Source organism: Patagioenas fasciata, chromosome 7 (assembly GCF_037038585.1).
Source record: "Patagioenas fasciata isolate bPatFas1 chromosome 7, bPatFas1.hap1, whole genome shotgun sequence".
NCBI lineage: Eukaryota > Metazoa > Chordata > Aves > Columbiformes > Columbidae > Patagioenas > Patagioenas fasciata.
In genome coordinates this window covers 22,817,012-22,835,153 of record NC_092526.1, presented here as the reverse complement: position 1 = coordinate 22,835,153, position 18,142 = coordinate 22,817,012, and the positions used below count along the sequence as shown (strand labels likewise).

Below are 18,142 nucleotides of genomic sequence, written 5' to 3'. Positions count from 1 at the left end.
TAGGTGTTTGAACCCAGCAGCAAATATTTGCTAAAAGCTCATCTATTCACTGTTTTACAATGCCAAAGGCCACCTGTCAAATCTATGGCACCTTTGCAAGCTACAGAGAGAAGCCTAATTATATGCCAATTCACTTGTGCATTAATTTTAGCATGCAGCAGAATTCTGCTCTCTAGCCAGGCTCTGCTGCTGCAGCAACACCCTGTACTCAGCAGAAACCTGGACTTTTGATAGAAATGGCACCATTTTTACACTTTTGTGCCTCAGTGTTATTCATACTGTGTACCACTTGCTACCAAAAGCCTTTGCATTCCTTAAAGCTTTGTCTCAAAAGAAGAAAGAAACCTGGGTCAAACTCCCAACATCAAAGCAAGCTGGTGGGGGATTTCAACCTTTGTCTTAGGTGACTGCTCTGAAGATTTAAGGGCACTGAGAAAACATTGTCCTCTTCGCTGTGTTTTGCATGAAACTTTATAAAAACCAGAAAGCAAGAAGTTGTTCCAGCCTAAGTTCTACTACAGTAAATTAGGTCACCTCAGCTGCTTTTGTAGACACGATGATGTACATATGGCAAAGAAGTCTCTTCCTCCCATTGATAACATTGTTCCCTTGCCTATAGTTACTCTCTATTTAAAGTGAAACTCCCGATTATGAGTCTCACTGCTCTATTTTTTTCCTCTTTTTACCATTCAGGTGCAGTGAACAACTTCCGCGCTGCTGTGAGCTTGACTCCTAGCCTCAAGATCTCACCCTCCCTAGTGTTGTCTGGATATCAGGTTTTTCAACCCCCAGTCCTTCCTCACAGGTAGGAAGCACATCACAACTCATTAGTAATTTACTGCTACAGTAATTTTTATAATTACTGCCAGGAGGCCTCATTAAATTTGATCTAATGAATAAATATTGTATTTTTCAACGTGATTACTAGAACAGCTTAAGCTGAGTGCCATAAACAATTATTTTCTTCAATACGCAGTATGTCAGTGAGTATTGATTTTTATTTTGTAAAGAATTTACTGTATTCCTGTCCTTGGCTAGTAAGTATAAACAGCCAGCCCTTAGAAGGGTCAGTTGCCATGGAGCAGATGGGAAACCAGAAATTTGGGTTCTGTTGCAAAAATTAAAATAATATACATTAGCAAAGATAAAGGATTTGTCTGGAAGTCAAGGAGGAGTGCTCCAATGTGAGTGTCTCTCCTAGCTCTCAAGAAAGCAGCCTGTTTTAATCCAGTGTCTCTGATTTGTAGGTCAGTGATACCAAAGAATTTAGAATGTATTAGCAGGATACAGCAAAGCATTTTATCTCAGAGAACTAACACATGAGCAAACAACAATGCCTTATGTTTCATTTGTTTTTAGGTCAATCCATCAGATTCAACATTCTTCTAGCAGGTTTAAGACAAATAGGAATATGTAATATGCTGAATGTGAACCTATAGTTCAAACTATGGCTGCAAATTATATTTACTTTCCAGCATCATCTATACCTTCTTCAGCAATTGCAGGGTTTAGCATACAAACCTCTTTGAGCTGTAACAAAAGGCATGCATTGGCAGTGTCTTAAGATACACATGAGAGGAGCTCAGCATTGGGAGAAAACCCTTGAAATTTCTGCCGTCTAAAAATGTTTTCTGCATCTCCATCTACATGATAGCACATTAGATAGATACAATTCCATAGCTTGAGCACTACTTAAATAATTTTAAAGTAAATTTATCTACATCAACAAACAGCACTGCTGGCCTGTGTGACATTTGAGTGGTTTTGTTTTGTTTAAGCAAGTCTTCTATTTAATCTACTCCAATGTCTTTATTTTCTGAGGGATAAGGTCAACGTGCTCTAAGTGCCAGACAAACACCAAGAGAACACTGTTTAAAAATTGAGGCAGTGTGGGGAAGAGTTGAGTGTTTTGCACAAGCGAAGCCATTTATCATAGGGACTTCTGAAAATCCTTTTTAGAAAATCCATGTCTCCCTGTATACTGTGCAGCAAGCCATAGTGCAGCAGGAGGAGCAGGGGTGCTCCAGCGAGGCTGGCTGTTTCACTAGATAGCAGGGAACCCTAAGATCTGTCAGAAATCACATCTCTTTGTGGATCCCAACATGCTAAAAGTATAATGTGATATCTATACAGGAAAAAACAGAAGCTAGATTTCAGCAGTCAGCCTTAATTAGCAAGTTAACTAAGCCTGATATCAGCCAAACTGTTCATCTCATCCATAACTTTTCCTCAGAACAGGAAAAAAAAAATTAGATGCTAGACATGAGCTTTAGGAAACTGGAAAAACAGGTAGGAAGAAAGAAAATGGTACCTAATAGATTGCAGTACTCTTAATTCCCTTGTTTCAGCTATACTGCACAATATACTTAATAGCGACTACGTCTAAGAAACTGCTTTCAAGGAGAAAGAGTGTGTCTCCAGTCTGTGCTTCAAAGCTAGACACAGGCACAAAAATAATATTCCTTGCTGTGGGTAAGTCTGCATGTCTTGATGAATATTAATTGTAATCACGTTAAGAACATTCACTTGTTATTTTTTTCTAATGCAGGCTTTAGCTATGTGGGTGAATGGGGTTTTGGTTTTACAGGTGCAGAAAAAGTGACTTGTTTAAGATCATACCAGAAGGCTTTGCCAGAATGCTGTATTTGTATGCTGTAAACAAATACCACATAGACTAGTATATTTTTATTTACTGGGGGTGCTCTTCAGAGCTTTGTAGTGCAGATGCTGTTTTCTAGCCACACGGTAGCCATTTAAAAACTAGAAGTTACTTCTCCCAGAGAAAATTGGGATTATATCAAAGGAGTTCAGTTCCTCACAACAAAACTTTGTGCTTAGTTTCCAACACCAAAATTGTAACACTGGAACTTTTTAGTAAGAATTAAATGGAAACAGAAATAAAGGGGGAAGAAAAAGCTTTTAGAGTGTTAACTCTCCACGGCAGGAGGAAGCCAGCATGGGCATTGAGCTCGGCACACTCATCCCCTTCTCCCTGCTGAAAGGGACACAAAAAGAACTCTGGCTAAGCATTTATTTTTCTGCTAATGTGAAAGTTTTCTTTTAAAGAGGAAGCAGATTGAACAGAGCATGAGAAAAGAATTTGACTCTGGCTTATTTCCAAAGGGTTTTTTTCCTGATGATTCACTGTTATCACTTGTATTCACATTACAACCAGCCTCAAAAAGAAATACCCAAAACCATCCCCCATACACCCAACAACAAAAAACCCATACCACAAAAGCACTAAGAAATAGGATCTTTCCTACTGCTAAATTCTGCTAATAAGCTATACAAGAAGAGAATCACGTAAGATAAAGAGTGCCTATGCTCATTCACATTTGAGTAATAACATAGCTAAGCCTCTAGATCTGGAACTTTAGAGCACATCTAAAGATGGTGAAACTTCAAGGTATTAAACAAAATGGTTGACACCAACTGAACGACTTGTTTTACTTCAGCTATATAATAAAATATAAAATATCTAAATATCTCTGAAGTCCAAGAATGTTTAGATTTTCAGCACAGTCTTTCCAGTAGTTTTTTTTTCAAGCAGGAGTTTGTTTGGGTATTCAGAGAGGAGACATAACTGCTAATTTTCTGAAACCATGAACTATATGAATTTTTATATTTGTGGGAGCCCTCTCGCCCTCAGCCCTGGTGGGAGTCAATTGTGTGTGTATGCCCAGTTTATGTAGCAATTCACAAACATACCATTTTCACATGGACATTCAAGCTAAAAGGAGGTAAAGCAAAGCCAAAGGGAGTGCTGGTAGGATTGCTTTGTTATTTTGTACATGATTAAAAGAAAATGAGGATGCTTATCAGAGGTTCCTGTTGCTTACACCTCTTGACACGACCTAGCACACAATTTCATTGTCCCTGCCTGCAATGATATTAACAGATAAGCTGGGATATAAAGCTAACTTGACCCCAAATACAAATCTGTAATTTTTTAAAACGTTTTGTTTCCATTTTCAGGAGTAGCTATAAGTTTTACCTGCAGACATACTCCAGGGAAAGATACTATAAGTACGGCTCAACGCCGCAGAATCTACGGTCCAACTTTTTTTTTTTTTTTTCCCTAGTTAAAGCAATAACCACAAATACTATTAAAGTACTACTAATAAAAGAGATGCAATGCGTTCTTACCCCATCCTGACCATACCATGACTTCTGGTGTATTTTTTTCACATAACAAAACTGTCTGCCATCCTTGCAACCACAGCTGATCAACTCTAGCTGGAAGCAAGCATGTACCCAACAGCAGCAAGCAGATCTTGTTTAATATAACTGTAGCTGTGTTCTAGATGTTTTCATACAAACTCAATATCCACAACTTCTTACAAATATCTATCACAACAGGATTCAGAATTCCCCCCTCGCCTCCCAGTTTCAGGACTCCTATCACTAGCACCGATCACTACATTTTTGGGTTCAAACATACAATTCCTTTCCTGTTTGCCACCTTTACCCCAAAGGGTCTGTTGGATTTTTTTGACACCCAGCAAGGAGCCCCAGGCTTGTTATTTGGAAGAAGGGCAAGACCCGAACATGAAAGTGTGATGCTGTCCCCTCTTAACATTTGGAGCCCCACGTACACCCATGGCACAGCCCAGCACTACCTGGGTGCTGGTGTTTAGGACCCCAGAGACCAGCCAGCCTATATTTGACAGAGAAAGCCTTACCTTTTTATTCGCTTTGTTTTAGTTACAGGGCAAACAACATGAAAGGATAGCAGGCAGCATTTCCAAAATCTCCACAGTAGCTTATGCCATTAGCCATACAAGGGCTGCACTAGGAAAAAGCTGTGAGAACAAACTGGTTTATGCCAGCAGAGGCCAGTGGGTGACTCTCCTGCCAAACCTTTCAGATGCACACTGTGTATTACAGATAAACTGATTTCAGAGTCGGCTGTGTTGCCTCACCCTGGGACACTGAAAGCCATCCTTTGACTAGATGCAACCATTTTGCCCTTTTCGATCCCCGTTAGCCTACTCAAGCAAATGATGCTGCTGCTTTGTTATGTTACCTTCTCCTTCATTTTATCTTCAGAATATGTTTTTGAGCTTCCGGCAGACAAAATAATGGTGCATTAGCCCATGAGGCTAGGAAGCGGGGGGGAGGGTACTTTCCAAGGCTAATGTCTATTTTAAAAATTCCCATTGCGGCTCCCTATGTTAATGTAACTGGTTAAGCAGCAGAGTGTGTTGCTCTGGAATGTCCAGTGTATGCCATCACATCAGCCTGTGATGCAACACTTCAAGGCTATTCTTGCAACTTATATATAATGAAAAGTAGTTTGCTTAATAGGTAAGGAAAACAAGTGTTTCTCTCAGATTTGAAAAGACCTAATGCTTCAACATTTGGCATAATTAAAAAGCAAGACAAGAAAGATGCAAATAATGTTAATATGTACTAGTCTAAGGGAATCGTCTGATAGTAAGGCAGTTTAGGCCAATTCCATCAGTAGATACTATTATCACTAATGAATAGTTTAGTCATAAGCAAGCTCAGGGTTTTATTTACATATTTAACTTGGGGGTGGGGATAAAGCCATCACTTACCCTCTGGCATAGCCACTTCTCTCAGTTTGTTACATAGCCACAAATGTCCTTCCCATCCAACTCTCAGGGAACAAAGGTCCAAGGAATTTAAGAGTGTCATTTACCTATTAGTCTTTTCAGTATTCTATTTCTAGCAGCTATAAATTATTACACCAGGTTAAAAAAAAAAAGTTATATCAGACCTAGGCACAAGATCACCTGACTCTAAAGCTGAGAGTAGTGAGGGATTATCAACTCATACAGCCTTTTTCAATAACAAATTTACAGTCATTCTACCTCACCCGAGTTTCATCCTACTTCCTTTAACAGTGATACTCTCTTTCCATGCATCTTTGTTTTTAAAGCTGACAGTTAGGATCTTTTCCTCATGAAGCTTCCTAAATTGCTGGACATTTGCTGCAGACATAAAACAGGAGCTCTTTAACTGTCAAGTTAATATAAATAGTACTGAAATAGCTGTGGTACAGAAGCTTAGGGAAAAGGTGTATTGAGACACCTCAAAGCCATCATGTAAACCATAAACTAACATACCAGATAATTACATCAAATGTATTCTCACATCACCAGCAGTATGATGAAAGGTAATGCATCTAAACAAAGCTTTCAGGTGAGAGTAACGACATGAGGATTTTACCAGTAGAGAGTATCTGGGGACAGCTCAGTCACTCTGCTTGATCGCTTCTTTCCTGTGTCCTCTCTCACTACAGGTTGGCTTTGCGATAACCTCCTGCCAGTTTCATTAACTCTTCCCTCTAGACCCAGCTACGCTGAGGGAAAAGCAAGCAGCACAACTATGAAAAACAATCTTCACCATTGTCGGCCTGCAATCAAGCCACCCCCCCACCAAGTAACACTCTGCTCCAGCACAGAGTTCCTGAGATAAGTTAAAGTTTGCCTGAAAAAAAAAAATATATATATATATACACACAGTGGCACGCACCTGACTCTGACTTGTGGCTGAAACAATAATATCCTCCTCATCCTTCTCAGCTCAGTATGTAGGCATCTAGTTTCAATAAAATGTAGAAAAAAAAAAAGCAGAAGGGTAAGCACATAGCACATGCGCTTAAAGTCTGTACCTGGCCTGAACTCAACACCTATGTATTTTGACCATCACAAGTTAACTGTCAGAGATCCTGAACAATCCAAGCAGCATGAATATCAGAGCAAGCCTAATTCAGGGGCACGGGGCTGGAAAGAGAAAGATGTCCTAGTCCCCAGGTATGACAGGAACAACCAACTCTTTTACTTCATAAGTTTACCTGAAAGGTGGTGAAATATAAATACAGCTCTAATGGGTTTTTGAAAACAGTTAAGAGGCAAAAATTCTAACCAGAAAACTTTTATTTTCAAAATAAAATCTTTGTACAGGGCATTGTAGATCAGAGTAAATCTAAATACAGCAGTCTTCACAATATGACACAAGGGTTTGCTTCTAGCACAGTCCTTTCACACTCTTGCAATCAGAAGGCAAGCCCAGCAATTATGAAAAAAAAACAAAACCAAAAAACACTCTCATCTGTCAGAACATGTTATTTCTGGAGTTCCTTCTTCATCAAATGCACCTAGAGGGTAGAGCACTCTCCACCCTAGATTGCAAAGCTATTCACACTACAAAAACAGGCAATGAGAGGACTGATTTTCAATAGGACAGAAAATTTATTAACAGAACTGGAAGTCTGAGACACAAATATCTTTTGTTTCTGAATTCCTCTCTCCTCCCACAAACACTGATGTAATTCCCAGAAAGGTATGCACTGTGGATCATTATGTATGCACAGTGTGAATACTATGGAAGCAGAGAGGTCTAAACCCATGTTTTGTTCTAGTGCTCAGTAAAAACAAGTTGATTCTTTTATTATTCAACAGTACATTATTTGTAAAATTGCATTCTAAACCTTATAAAAGCCTATACAGTAGTTTCCATAACCAAATTAAACATATTTATATACTTTGTGGTTCTCCGGATGCAATTTTCATGGCACCTTTTCTACAGCACTGAGTACACAAGACCCCATCCACACAGCACATTAGAATTCTTCAGCTCTGTTTTTGTTGTACTCACGCTTCATTAATGACATGTCACATATCCCTCTACAACCATGTGGAGCCAGATATAGAAATATGGCTGGATCATCAAAGAGGAGACCACCACACTAACCACACCTGTAAGTGCTTACAAACTGTATGCAACCCACACCACCTTCTTTTTTTTCCTCTTAAAAAAAAGCTTTCTTGATGAGGCAATCTTTCTTCCTCATCTATTAGTACAACCAGGGTATTTCTTGAGAGCATTATCTATTTACATTTATGCTGCTCTATATAACTGGAAGAATAATTTAGTTTAAATTAGACTGCGGCTTAGAAGTCCTTGCTTTTTAATTTTTTCCCCCGAGGTAAAAAAAATTCAGGCTTCTGATTCCACTGATTGTTTGTCACTGCCCCTTTTCTTGATAACCAAATTCAAAGAGTTACCATCTGTCCTCCACCTGTAGTTGGCCAACAGCCACAAGAACCACTACCCCTCTACTTAACCAAGCCCTGCTCTGGAGGAATCCCTGTTCCCCAGAACCAGTGCTGATTTTGCAAAGCACCAGTTCTGCAGTTGCAGCAAGAGCAGGGAGAAGAGAACCCAAATAAACAGTAATTTAACAAAGGGTACATTCTGTTTTAGACAGAGTGGTAACTCCACAATGTATAACAGCATGTTCACATCACTGCCGTCACTAGGCAATGCCAACGCTGTGCTGTGGAAGCTTCTATCAGTGGCCACCTCTCACCTGAGCAAAAATACAAAGTGACAGCCCCAATTGCTTCCACTTCATTTTTAGGTTACTCAGAAAATCTCCCTTAAAATGGCCAACATGCACTTTGAGTACTCTATAAAACCAAATATTAGCGCTTGGAGATCATGCAGCTGGAACTTTTAGGGCTTCCTTTTTCAACTTAAAAGTGTTGTTGTTTCAGAGAATTCATTTGTGTTCAGTAAGAGTCTGTATTGCATCAGAATTTGGCCTGGAGTTAAGCACACACCTTTCCCCGCTTGGTCCTGTGGGGAAGAGTGCCCTGAGTTTTCAGATCATCTGTATCTTTTTGTGATCAACTTCAAAGCATAAACAAACCTGCAGCACAGATCACTGTATGAATCAAACTCTAATGGCTTAAAGCCCCATCTCCTTTCAGGAAACAAAAAAAAAAAAAAAGTTATTGGCATGAAAGCAAGGACTGATGCTATCTGATTTGCAAAGCTGTCTAAAAAGAAAACAATGGCCTCTGGGCAAAGACCTTCATTAAACAGATTTTCCAAGTATGATTTCCACTAAGTGAAAGTTCTTTATACTTTTTTACTCAAAAGGGGAGTGAAGAAAGGCACTGGCTTTGTAACCTCATTTGATTAAACAATTCAGTGTAGGCAATAACAATACATTAGTGAAAGAGCATGTAATCTGAAGGCAGTCACAGCTTCAGTCTTCCATTCCAAGTTCTTGTTTCAGACTGAAAGACAAGTATAAACATAACTTAGCTTGTAGCAAAACATTGTTTGGAAAAGTCTTTAAACAAATTAGTGGAAGCCCTGACAATAAACACAGCTGAAGTTGAGAGCCAAAAGACAGTACATATACCACTTGCTTTGGCTAACAACATCGCAAAAAATTATATGGCAAAAATCTCAGATTCTAAAAGGCAACATGGACTGATCTTGAGCTGTACCTGACAAAATGGGATGGGGAGAGCTCCCCTCTCCCAATTTTGAGCTGCTTATCCCACTTAGAGCAGAGCCATACCACTGACACTCACCTTTTCAAGTAGGCATGGACGTTGTCATAGCCATGGTACTTGGCCAGATAGACCAGGACACCTGTAGCACATCGGCCATCTCGCTGTCGGCAGAAGCTACAGTTGCAGATTCCACGACATGGTGGGCACCTCCAGGCCTAGACAAAAGACAGAACAAGCCTTTTTAACCAAACTGGAATGCCAGAAATGATTGACACCTGCAACTTAAAAAAGGGCCCTGCTCTGTATTGAGTTCTGCAGTTAACATCAGCATTGCAGTAGCTGTCCAAACCAGTGCAAGAGTAGAAGTTCTTCAGTCTGCAAGAGATTAAACTCTCCTTTGCCTGCCTTGCACATAACCCCAGGAAACATTCCACTCTGCTCAACTCCTGCACCACTGCCACAGCCCACAACAGCATTCTGATGGCTATGCTGATGGTCAAATACAAGATTATTTTGGCAACTGCTCTGCTCTCGTAGTTTACTCCTGCAAATAAAGCTACAAAAGTTGTCATTACAATGAGTTCTACAGAACACAAGGTTCTGCAATTCAGTTTGAATCAAGCCAGGACTGCATTATGTACTACAGCACTTTTTCTAAAAGTAATCAATGCACCTCTCTGCTCAAGTTAAGCACAATAAAGCCAATATTCAAACCTGTCTTACCGGATCAAGCAATGCTGATCTGACATCTTCCCCATATCTATTGCGGAGGCATGGCCCACAGAACTGACCCCGTACTCCTATGCAATCAGGGTTACGACAATTTGTCTTTGTGTCTATGGTTTTCTGGCGACACTGATGACAGGTGGATCCCTAGAACACAGGGAAAGCAGGTTCATGAAACAAGACATTAAAGACAGCTCTTGAGTGAGGAACTGAGGATTTAACAAGCAATCTCTTTGGCAGCAGCAGTGCTTATCCTGAACCAGAAAGCCACCTTGCAAGTTTGAGCCAAGACTGTTTCAATATTGCATTTTCGGTGTCTGTTAATCACTTTCCTCAGCTGGCATCACCTGGGTACTACATTTGTTCTAGGGTGAAAGCAACCTAACTGGCTTGGTAAAGGCCAGTCTATAAATTCACAGAATGATAAGAGATGATGTTTCATGATCTCAGGCATACCTCTCCCCCCAAAAATCACATCCTTCCTCTCAGTGAGAGTGAATTTGCTCTATTTGATGTTAAACCACAAGCAGGGAATAATAATAAAAATTACCTCACAAAGTACACACTTCACAAAGCTGGAATCTACTTACCATGGCCCTGTTATATACTTTCTCTCTTGCAGATCCACAAATGTTACTCAACTCTTCTGCTGTTATCTCCTCAACTGGGCGCACAATGTGTGGAAAAGCCATGGCACCACGGTGACCCCTCCTGGGAGTTCGGGCTTCATGCTGAATAGTGAAGACAGATACTTTTAGTATTATTTTCAGCAAAAAATGTACATAACAAGGTCAGGATCTTTGAGCCAACGCCAAAGTCTCAAATACCCATCACATATTTAAACAAGAGATAACAAATCTTTGCAAAGACATATGATATGGATGCAGCTTTAGCACCTTCATTTGATCTGTCACTTTCAGGGTGCAGAAATGCTATTGGATCTTGCTTAATTCCTGCTGGAGTAGAAGAGGAAGTGATTTTTCAATGATAGGGCAGAGGGAAACAAAGAACACATAGGCCATGGCATACTCATAATCTTGATCAAGTCTGTGTGAATTGCTGTTTCTTGAAGGGATACAAAACTACCTTCACGATCAACCTTGTATCTGGAGAACTACAACCTCAACATACCTCCAGGTATTCATCAGACATCTTTCTTCTTCTCACTAAGATGTACGGGTCATCATCTTCCTCTTCTGGTAAAGGAGTAGGAGGACCTTCAATCAGGGACCTGGATCTTGTGTGAGGCCGAGAACTTCTGTCTGGGTTCCTCCTCAAAGCACTTCCAGGCAATGAACGCCTTGGAAGTCGCTTTGGTCCCTGCTAAAGTTTAAAAGCCCCTAATGAAACAGGTGAAAAGCCAGACAGCTCCCATCCCTACTATGAACTGCTCTACCAAAATATATGCCTTCCTTCTGTCTTTGCCAATGAAGTCTCCCCCCCACCCTGTCCCAAATCAGAAAACGCAAGGTAAAAGCAACCTAGGCAAATCCATCTTGGGCATTCTACTAGCGGCAATAATCAAAATCAAGTTTGTGTCCGTGCAGGTATAAGATACAATAGTTCTCTCACACAGCAGCAGAATCCATGTCTATGAGGAGCTGCAACTTTTTGTGTTGTTCCCATCTTCACAAAGCTTACAGGTAAATTAGCAGGGAAATTCATTACACTGCCAATTCACAACCCAACCTTCTTTAAAGACCTAGTTAGGCCAGATGTCAGGTCTTTTTTCAAGGCTCCAAACTCTCAGAATATTTTGGCTTGAGCTTCAAAGTCTGAGCTGCTCTCCTTATCTCCAACCTTTGTATAAATATATATTTACACAGCACCTTGTTTAGTTTTATTTGCCTGTGGAGATAACTAACCTTTATGAATTAATCTGTTCTGCTTTATACAGTGGCAAATCAAAAGCGAACTGCACAATGAGGATGCCTGTTTCAGGAAGCAATAAAATTCTGAAGTGGACTTTCATTTATATGGCTTATTAAGTTTTTTTAATTGATAGTTATATTTTTGTAACATCAGAATTTGTCTCTCAGAAATATGAAGGCAAATATATTAAGTTTATACTTACACGACTGACAGTTGGCAACGATTTTCTCCCACCGAAGATACCAGAAACATTTTGCAACTCAGCCATTAGTTTTGCAAGCTAACAACAGAAAGAAAAAGGAAGCAGAGCTTTAAAAGGGTTTATGTGCTACTACAAACTATTAGATTAGTGCAATTGACTAGAAGCACAACTACTTATAGGAAATGCAGTCATTCTTCAACTTCCTGCTTTTACGCATTATGTTCTAGTGACTGCAAGTAATTTGAAAATGCTGAAACTTATTATGCTGAAGCCCTATTCTTTAGGCTTGAAGCCTATGGATTTTCATTACGGATTTTCACATGCCAGTGGACATAAAGTATCAGATTTAAATATTAGGAATGTAAATTTCTCTTAATGCATTTACATAATTCCCATTAGAGTTAATTTGAACAACCAATGAGTTCCCCTAAGAGCCAAGGGAGAGGGAAGAAGGGGGGACCCCAGGGAAACATTGAGTACTTGCCATTGCTTTATTTTCCTTTATGTTTAAAGCTCTTTTTTCTAAAAACACAGCACCGTTTTCTTCAGAGTCAGAGTCTGAATCTGGAGCAGGCATCAGCTTTTCAGGAAGAGGTTCCATCTCACCCTTCCTCCCCTCCGATCTTCGAGGTGGAAACTTCATGGCTACTTTTAAAGGAACAGGGCATTTCTGCCTTCTCTGAGCTACCTCATTTTCAGCAACTGTATCATTCTCCTCTGAATCCGACTCCAATTTCTGTTAACAAACCAGAATGAATGCACATAAATCCCAGCAAGATACTCTGCAATTAAATACATTCTAACAATATTTTGTTTGGAGGTGGTTAAAGAAGCTATCTGGCTGAAGTCTAGACATTTAAAACTCCAGTCCTAGCACTCCATTATATTTTAAGGGGGGGGACAGGGTGAGGAAGGAGGAGAGAGGGGTGTAGGATGAAAAACTCTCGGGAAGAGCCACACTGTACTGCCGCAACACATCAGAAAAAGCACCTTGGTTTCAGTTGCAGGCGTCTTAGCTGTCACTTGCAGGTCTAATAGCAAATATACTTTGTGTGCAAGTGTGAGAATTGCCTTTAGAGGGCTTGATTTTGCAACATACTGTATTTGGCTGTAAAGAAAAGCCACTACAGAGTTCTCAGCACGTGGTCAAGCCCAAGTTTGTAAGCTGTGAAGGACGGTCATCTCACAGTATCAATGACATAAAGTGAAAACTTCCTTCTAGAGCCAGTCAATGAAATAACTATGAATAAAATCCCTGTATTATCTTTGAATTCTGACGCCTTGCTTACAACTTTTGCAAGAACAAAGGCTTCAGTATGGACACACATTGATTTCTTTAGTTACAAGCCCATTTTGCAATAGGTTTTGCCTTTTAACTTCAGACCCATAAGATGGTCTTGTTTTGGCGATAGGTAACAAAAGGCTTCCTGCTTCATATGCACAGACCATCAGTCTCAAATGGCAATCCTTATTTGCACAGGATTTTTATTAAATCAGGTATGTAGTTGTGGTTGCCCACTCTAGGTAGTTATTGATTCCTTTTTCTTACATATCTATTCCAGCTCTGCCTCCTACTTATTGTCTTTACTGTTGTGTATTAGTTAACTCAGATATGTCCTCTTCCAGTCAGAAGTTATTCTTTTCTAGTCATTCCTCAGCATGTTCAGAAGTAACGACAAACCTATTTTATGCCAAAGATGGTACTACTTCTGTCTTCTCTACTAAATATCAACTGTTGGTCTTTTTAAGCAATAAAACTGCTCTTGCACTGATGTCAAAGAAAAGCAGGAAGGTGGATTTCACCATCTCTCACTATTTCTCTACTGCTGAAGAAGTAGAGCATTTCTTGTTACGCAGTCAGAGTGCAGGTCTGACGACATGTCAATACAGACATTCTTCTCAGTCTTTTTTGGAGACCATGGCCTAGCATAACATTTCATATTGAGGAAACCAGAAATGTTAGGCTCTAACAGAATAACATCCAGCAAGGACAATTTGAAGAGGTATTATATTTCAAAATCCATATGGCAGATTTTGTTCTGAGCTTGCAAAGCTCAGTAGCCTGGGGGCTTTTTATGGAGACAAAAAGAAAATGAAACTATGGCTACTTAGACTGTACATGAAATTTAATAAAATGATATTTTTTCTGACAACATTTGACTTTCAAGCTGAAGCTGCCATTACTTTTTAATTAAGAAAGTGCAAGAACATAAATTTAAAATCACAAACTAAAAATCACCTGTCTTACCAATGCATCTTGAATCTCGTTTTCTGAAAAGCCACAGAAGGATTCATCATCAGAGGCTTCGTGAAAAATTTTTGCCAGCTCTTCTCCAATATCCGACCTAAACTTGCGTTTCTATGAAGAACAAAATGTCCTTTAACTGAAGTCATACAGAAAATTATTCACATTTTCAAGAGTAGCATAAGCAAATAGCTTTTTTAATAAAGAAAAAAAAAGCAGTTAAGGCATTTAACAAGAGGTTTCAGAACTGCAGTTGCAAATTATCAGACATGTTAGGTTAGGTGACATTTCAAAGGCTAGAATAAATAGCTAATCTGTTTCCAACAATTACCACCTAGCAGCACAAGTGAAGAATAAAATGAAATTACAGCATACAGCATAGATTTATAACTACTATACAGAAATATAAGTAGAGCAAGCCGTTTTAAACATGCACAAAACATTTACTAGCTTTACATTTTTGCAGGTTTTACTAGCACTGCACATTCAGTTTTAGCTGTTCTTGTCCTGCACTTACTGTGTTTGCAAAATTATCAGAACCAAAACTGTCACAACTGTCATCAGAGGATGAAGATGTTTCCATGGAAATCAGTTTTGTATTTCGGAATACTGCGAAGCGTTTCTTTCCTGAACAACCTCGGCGCTGCAAAAGGACAATGCCAACACCATTAACAGAAAAGACCTACTATAGCATACTAGCTTTTAAATACATCCTTAAATTGAAGCTTAAGAGATTCGAACATTTTAGGATGTTTAACATGCTTGAATAGAAAGACAACAGAATTATCATCAGCTTTGAAATAATTCCTAAAGTTGGAAAACTGAATGTTTTCTATTCTTTCTGATTATTGTTACTGAAGAGATATGTTCAGTATTTAGAAATACTTTATGCAAACGGCCAAGTGGAAACATACACAAAAATCATATCCTTCCCCACTCATTAAAGACAACGGTGGGAAAAAAGTATCAGTACACAAATAGCACATGGAAATCTGTTTTGACTTATTGAATACTTTTAGTTTGAGACAAACACTAAATACACCACAGTTGTTAAAGGACTAAGGATCATATCCAAAGAAAATATGCATTTTGAAACAACTGTTAAAGACAAAACAGGTTGCTGTTTTGTTAATTTTATTACCAAGCTGAAATACCTTTTTTGAGGAACTTCAGGTTTTCATTTCCTAAGGAATATTTTTATTGGCAATGACCCGTTTTACCTCCCCAGGGCAGTAGTGACCCTCAGGCCAAGCCACCTGCACTCACATTAGATGCTGCCCAAGTCGAGCACTCTAACCAGTTCACGGGCCCACCTGACTGGCCCAAACATTTCACAAATACGATTTAAACAGTAACCAGCCAGAGCAAATTCAAGACTTCTGTCCTCTTCCCAGCACGCTGCTTTCCGCTGGAGCAGCACGGCAGCGCCCCGGGGCCTGCCCACGCTTCGCACTTACGCTGATGCTGACAGGAACAGAAAAACTTCCCGGCCCGGCCCGGCCCGGCCCGCAGCGGGGCCCAGACACAACACGGACCGCTTCTGCCGTGTCCTGCGGCGGCTGAGGGAGCGTCCAGCCGGGGCACCCAGCCCTGCGAAGCCCAGGCTGGGGAACGCAGGGCCGCCATGAGAACGGAAACACACCCTGCGGGCCCGGGCGCCGGCCAGGGGCGCGGGCGGCTCCCCCCGCCTCCCGCTCCGGCGGTGCCGTTCACCACCCCCCACACACACACACGCTGCAGGGCGCCCGCCTGCGCCCCACAGCGACCCCTCCGCCCCGCGCTCCACGCCCGCACAGCGGGGCCGCCTCCCCCCGCCCTGAGGCACCTTCCCCCGCGCGCCACCGCCCAACGGCCACTCTGGGAGCCCAACGGCCGCCCTCGTGCCCCGGTCGCGGCGGGGGCAGCAGCGAGGCGGGAGGCAGGAGGTGGTGGCGCTGGGAGGATGGCGCCGCACCGGCTGCACCCCCGCCACAGCCGCCTGCCCACGCCGACCGCAGCTCCGAAGCCGGACCGCTATCCCAGTCAGGTGGGGGCGGGCACCGCGTGCGCGGGGAGCCCCAGCACCGCGGCGGGGCAAGAGGCGGGGGCTGCCTGTCCGCGTAATGGTGCGGCCCCCACGTCGCTCCCCCTGGAGTGCCCGGCGAACCCCAACCCAAAAACTCGCTCTGCCTGGCCCGCCAGCCTTCCCACAGCCCGGCTTGCCCCAACCCTGAGGCTCCGCAGTCCCCCGCAGCGGGCAGCGCTCACCTGCGGGCGCAACGGAGCCATGCTGGCAGCAGCGGGGCGAGCGCCTGGGAACTGAAGGTTCGCGCCAAAGCGGCTGGGACCGCGGGGGGCGGGGCCCGGCGGCGCCTTTCCCGCGTTGGCGCCCGAGTCCTGGCAGATGCAGCTGACACCCCTTCAGGATCGAGCACTCAGCGTGCCCGTCCTGCGTCCGCCCGGCCTCCCCATGCTGAATAGCTTGTCACCTCTCTCGGAGAGCCCCCGGAGGCGCAAGCGCGGGGGCCCCATCTATTCTTTTTCTACTCGCGGTGCGGGTTTGTGGAGCTGCAAGGGCCTGGCCCTGTGGCGCGAAAACCTCCCGGTCGGAGCGCCGCGGGACTCGCGTGCCAGAGGGGAGGGGCGCGCGCGGGGGTCAGGGCCGCCCAGTGCCGAGCCGCCCCGGCGGAGTGGGGCGCAGAGACCCCCGGCCGGGAGCCCACGCAGTCTCCAACTTTTGTTGGGTTTTGTTTGTTTGGTTTTTGTTTTTAATATACCCAATCTGGATTTGTTTCTAACGCTCTGAAATAAAACCCGCAAACTTGCCAGTTTGCAGGGGCAGAGGGGGTTTCTCCACGAAGGAAAGGCAGGAGCCTGTGTCCCGGCTGCCCCCAGGGCAGGGGCACCACCTGTGTGCACCCCTTGGGCACCCCACGCCCCCTGAGGCCCTGAAGAGAGTGAGGCTGCAGCAGCCCTGTATTCACCAACCTTGCCGAGTGGGATGGGAAAGTGCCCTTTATTAACAAACACACCCAGCAACATGTAGGGTTTCCTGCACTGCTACAGTAAACGCGTTTGCCAGTGCAGCATGAGCAGGGTTTGGCACTGGGGGGAGGATGGTGGGTGACGCTCACTGCCTCTGCTCCCTCAGGAGTGCAGCCATGCAACAGGATTTCACAAATAAGTTGGCTGCGTTGCTCTTCACAAACACAGTGTTACTTGAAGGCAGGCCAGAAGAAATAGATCATCAGTCATTGTAAACCAGTTTATGTAACATTTGCAATATCACGTTAAATCAAATACAGCCGTTAAATACAGAAAAATAACTGCCACGTGACCAGTATTTGGCAGCAATAGTAACAAGAGAGGCCCTGAAGAAGCCGTATGGGATTTAAGGCCCTGGTGCTTGCTATAATCCTCCATTTATCCTGCGGTTTGAGCAGGACTCAATACCAGTGCGACTGTAGCTGCTCAGCATTTCCACGTGCCTTCCTGACAGCAGGTGACCCCTGTTGCAATGGGCACGGGGGAAGGCGGCCCCGTGCACCTGCACACCGCTCGCAAGCCTGCGCCTGTGTAACACAAACCACAAATCATCTCCAAGCCAAAGCCTGTAAGTACGCCACAGCACAATGGAGTGCAAGAGCCCTCGTGGAGGTTTTCTGTTTTCTGAGGGCGTTATTCTTCCTGTGCATGCTGCAGTCTGCCATGTAAAAGAATCTCCATTTTAGATAAGCCCATAATTACATACTTACCTGCACTGCTGGCTTCTCAGTGCATGCACAAAAGCTGATGAACTAAACGTGATTCTCCCGAGGCCAGACCACACTCATT

At 42.7% G+C, this 18,142-nt stretch overlaps 1 protein-coding gene across 3 annotated transcripts; it reads right to left on the bottom strand.

Annotated features, from left to right (window-relative positions):
• Positions 1-6,890: 6,890 nt before the first annotated feature.
• Positions 6,891-16,884, bottom strand: CDCA7 (cell division cycle associated 7). 3 transcript variants are annotated; one of them, XM_071811098.1, is made up of 10 exons: positions 16,577-16,884; positions 14,847-14,972; positions 14,333-14,443; positions 12,569-12,820; positions 12,085-12,162; positions 11,142-11,330; positions 10,601-10,741; positions 10,008-10,157; positions 9,363-9,499; positions 6,891-9,059 (listed from the first exon to the last, which is right to left on the bottom strand). In XM_071811098.1, the coding sequence occupies exons 1-10, from the start codon at positions 16,595-16,597 to the stop codon at positions 9,029-9,031; spliced, it is 1,236 nt and encodes a 411-aa protein (XP_071667199.1). In that variant the 5' UTR covers positions 16,598-16,884; the 3' UTR covers positions 6,891-9,028. The 3 variants fall into 3 exon arrangements, with proteins under 3 accessions (XP_071667199.1, XP_065697399.1, XP_065697400.1); XM_065841327.2 differs by having other exon boundaries at positions 11,142-11,333; positions 16,577-16,882; XM_065841328.2 differs by lacking the exon at positions 16,577-16,884 and adding an exon at positions 15,787-15,961 and having other exon boundaries at positions 11,142-11,333.
• Between the last annotated feature and the right edge of the window lie 1,258 nt (positions 16,885-18,142).